The following is a 2871-nucleotide window of genomic DNA, read 5'->3' on the forward strand; positions in this document are numbered from 1 at the left end:
GACAAATTAATCTAACTTCTTTGGCCACAATCACACAACATTGCAGCCCACTGTGATGCAATGTGGTGGTTGAATATACTTCTTTTCCACTTCAAAAATCAGCAAAATATGTCATTTGGCCATCGACTGGTATTCAACTGTAAATCCTCCTGATGAAGGGACAATGACAAACTGAGGTGCTCTGTACCTGTAAGATTCTCTGCTCTTTATTGTGTACAAGCCTGACTTTTATAATATATGTTTGTACGGTTTCCTCCTCTCAGTTGATCTTGAGTGTCTCCAAATGCTTCCATAAATAAAATATTTTTATTTTAAATGTATTTAAAGGTTGTTACTTACTGTTTCAGCCCAAAAACCTCAATCCTCTCAAACCACGGCCACATCAAGTAGTCGATCATTGTGACGGAATCACCGCCAAAGAACTGTGCCTTCTTTTTAACAAGCTCCTGAAAAATTAACATTATATTCATTATTGTTACATAACACTGCACAGTTGACACATGGAGGATCTTAATTCACTCATTATCTTTTACTGTTTGTTACAACGTAGAGGCAAAGTGCGCTCACACTCACTCTTGGGAAAATTTTGGCTTTACAATCTTTTTCACCAAATGTCTGGTGAATTTGTAAAGAAACCAGAGGCCTAAACTTTGTGACATACCTCATTTAGTTGGCGAAACTTCTCTTTCATTTCAGTTTCCAGGCCTGAGACGTCCTCGCCCTTCCTTCTCCCCATTGGGATCTTGTAGAAGTATGGAACCACCTGCAGAAAACAGCGGTATTAATGTGGTTTTTTTGGGGATGGTAATAATAGACAAAACCCAAGATTTCATGCAACATGCCTTGGAAAAGTGCTCCAGCATCATCTTCTGTTGAGCTTTACGATAAGGAGAGGAAGGAAGCAGCTTCTTCTCGGGGTAAGCTTCGTCCAGGTATTCACAGGTGATGGGAGACTCACAAATGATCTCTCCAGCAGCCGACTCCAGCACTGGGACGAGACCGAGGGGATTCTTTGCAAGGAACCACTCAGGTTTCTCTTTCAGGTGGATGTTGACGGTCTCATGGCTGAAACACAAAAACAGTTTTGCTATTTTTTTAAAGCAAAGATCACAGGAATGTTTTCGTATTAGCGATGCAAAGTTTATTTAACCAAAAAATATCTTTACTTGATTCCTTTGGCTTCCAGCACTAGTCTAGCCCTCTGGGCAAAAGGGCAGAATCTCATGCTGTAAATTCTGATTTTGTCTTTTGGCACTGGACCAGGTTCAGCGCTTCCTGGAAGAAGAAGAAAAAAATGCAGTTTTTAATTATAAGAAAGTGCAACTTTGAGACCATGATTGTTTATATTTGATACCACAAATGTAACATTTCCACAATTTGCCAAAGCTAAAGTAGTTATTTTTTAATTTTTTAAAGATTTTGTGATCTCTGTCAAAAATCACAACCAAGTCAACTTAAGAACTGGACAACATTTAAAAGAATCAGAACGGCACAGTTGTGGAGCCATAAGCGCTATAGTATACATATCTAAAGAGGAAAGAGTGAAGACTGGAATAGTGAGCTGGCATTTTGAGTTTTATACTCTACATTTGTGTGCAGCTGTTACCTTCTTTGCAGATGAATATTCTTCATGACAAACACAGGTAATTTCATACATTTATTGCACAGTTACAGATTAAAGTACTCAACTTTATGTAAAGGAGTTAAACTATAGTTAACAAAAATAGAAATGCAGCAACTAATATTTTATTAAACTCTATTAGAGTATCTGTTGTTCCATCGTACAGCATCTCTGTAACAGAATGGACCTGTTTACATTTAATTGCATACTATATTGCAAGTGATAAAGGGCAGATGGAGAGTAGGGGTCATAGACCAGAAATCCCAGATCAGTAATAATCCACACATCTCCAACACACAGAGTTAATGAGGTTGTCACTGCTGGCTTTTGCTGTGTTGTTTCTTCCTAAAGGGCTTGGCGAAGATGGCAGACATTTTTGGGGGACACACTGTTGAACGCATTTATCTAGAACTGTCTTTCAAACGGTGGAGTCATAGACGTTCATGCACCTGGCTGACGTGCCAGTTTCCAGCAGCCAGTTCCTGCCCTACTCTTATCATCAGTGGCATTATGCCCATTTAATTACAGCTGCATTTTAAAGTGGCATTTTGTAGCCACTGTTCAAAGGTGTATCTGTGTACAGGTTACGTTATTTGATCGTTATCCTGTTATCTACATCCTGACCAGGATGTAGATTACCTCAGTGGCTGAGAATGTGTCACCTGCTGTTCAAGGACTTTTTGTGCACAATTGGCTAAATTGAACCCTTTTTTAGCAGCACTAACAGAAACAATATTTGTAGCTTTTTTTTTTCTCCAAGTCAGAAAGAAGACCGTTTGCATGTTGCACTTATATTTTAGTTCAGTGTAAGCTGCACCCATTGTAATACTAAATAATATCAACCCTTAAAATTTGAACATTTGATATATAGTATGAGGTTTGGTAATTGTGAAAATACATACGTTTTAATGCAAAAATACAAATCAAATGAATAAATTATTTGTTTAAAACTTAATGTCATCAGGTTATTGATAACATTATTGTACAGCTAGTAGTCATGTTTGAAGAGAAATTGATTGTTAGGACTGCATGCAACCCACTCCTGTTATCTACATTTAGATAATAAAGGTGGGAGGTTATTGTTCTTATCCATCGTGACTTTGCAAAATAGTTCAGTTCAAAACTGCAATTCATCAGATTATCCACAATAATCAATTCTAATGTCAACAGTCATGTTAGAAAAGAAGTTGATTACTGGGACTGTATTCAACATTCAGCTGTTATCTAAGTTCCACTATCACTATATAAAG

The 2871-nt window shown here is 37.5% G+C and overlaps 1 protein-coding gene across 1 annotated transcript in view; it reads right to left on the reverse strand.

The window, feature by feature from the left end:
* Nucleotides 1-2871, reverse strand: part of LOC103360884 (glutathione S-transferase omega-1) — a 5272-nt gene that overhangs the window by 1308 nt on the left and 1093 nt on the right. Inside the window, exons 2-5 of the mRNA XM_008286800.1 lie at nt 1167-1275; nt 843-1065; nt 662-763; nt 340-446 (exon numbers count right to left, since the gene is read on the reverse strand). Coding sequence (XP_008285022.1) covers nt 340-446; nt 662-763; nt 843-1065; nt 1167-1275 — 541 coding nt within the window. The remainder of the gene's footprint in view (nt 1-339; nt 447-661; nt 764-842; nt 1066-1166; nt 1276-2871) is intronic.

The sequence above is a fragment of the Stegastes partitus genome, unplaced genomic scaffold (genome assembly GCF_000690725.1).
Source record: "Stegastes partitus isolate 25-593 unplaced genomic scaffold, Stegastes_partitus-1.0.2 Scaffold471, whole genome shotgun sequence".
NCBI lineage: Eukaryota > Metazoa > Chordata > Actinopteri > Pomacentridae > Stegastes > Stegastes partitus.